Source organism: Sinocyclocheilus grahami, unplaced genomic scaffold, assembly GCF_001515645.1.
Source record: "Sinocyclocheilus grahami isolate Dianchi unplaced genomic scaffold, SAMN03320097.WGS_v1.1 scaffold2975.1, whole genome shotgun sequence".
Taxonomy (NCBI): Eukaryota; Metazoa; Chordata; class Actinopteri; order Cypriniformes; family Cyprinidae; genus Sinocyclocheilus; species Sinocyclocheilus grahami.
This window is the reverse complement of record NW_015508148.1, coordinates 2,426-3,344: the sequence shown is the minus strand read 5'-3', so window position 1 is coordinate 3,344 and position 919 is coordinate 2,426. Positions and strand designations below refer to the sequence as shown.

The 919-nt window shown below is 31.0% G+C and overlaps 1 protein-coding gene across 1 annotated transcript in view; it reads right to left on the bottom strand.

The window, feature by feature from the left end:
- LOC107575885 (integrin alpha-11-like) overlaps positions 1–262 on the bottom strand; it is a 2,862-nt gene extending 2,600 nt beyond the window's left edge. Inside the window, exon 1 of the mRNA XM_016262202.1 lies at positions 173–262. Coding sequence (XP_016117688.1) covers positions 173–241 — 69 coding nt within the window. The 5' untranslated portion in view covers positions 242–262. The remainder of the gene's footprint in view (positions 1–172) is intronic.
- Positions 263–919: the final 657 nt, after the last annotated feature.

The following is a 919-nucleotide window of genomic DNA, read 5'->3' as shown; positions in this document are numbered from 1 at the left end:
ATTGACCCTTATGACTGGTTTTGTGCTCCAGGGTCACATTTCTGTAAACGACTGGTCTTTCTTTCTCATTACAACCGTACATGTTACACTAGCATCTAGCAAATTTAATAAAGGAGCTCAGATGCATTATTTCACATCCATGAAGTGTCTCGTGCGTTCTGGAGGTACTCACATGTCTCATGGGTCGTTCCTCGTGGAGGAACATCGGACTTGATGGGCTCAACTCAACTGCAGCCGTCATTACCAGATCTAAGCGCTTAAATTTCACCTGAGGAGTGAGACCAAGATGTTTTTTACTCACATCTCTACAAAAAACAGACCCCTTCCATATGTCCTGCACCAACTTTCCAGTTCAATCAGCACAAGAGCTTGCTTCGGGAAAACTTAGAGCAAAAGTAGATGTATTTAATTCACCCCCTTGATACAATTTGGAATGTAAAATAATAACGATAACAGATAAATAATGTGAACAACAATTTATTATTATTTTAACAGATGCTAGACTGATAAATGTAATTTTCTTATAAATGTATTATTATTATTATTTTATTTATAATGTATAATTTATGTGTGTGTGTGTGTGTGTGTGTAACGTGTGTATATAATACAATACAAATTGCATACATATTTTCTTTTTAACTCTTATTTATTATATATGTTGAGGTGTAAAAGTTCTGTATGGTTCTGTATTTTATTATTATTATTTTTTACATTGGATAATATAATAAAATTTTATAAAAAATATAATTTTTATACAATTTGTCATGTAAATTCATGATGACCAAATACCTGATGTTAGAAATTATTATTATAATTGTTATAACAGATACTGTACCTTTCTTGTTAATTTATTATTATTTTATAATTTTTTTTTAGTGTATAAATTGTGTGTGTGTGTGTGTGTGTGTGTGTGTGTGTG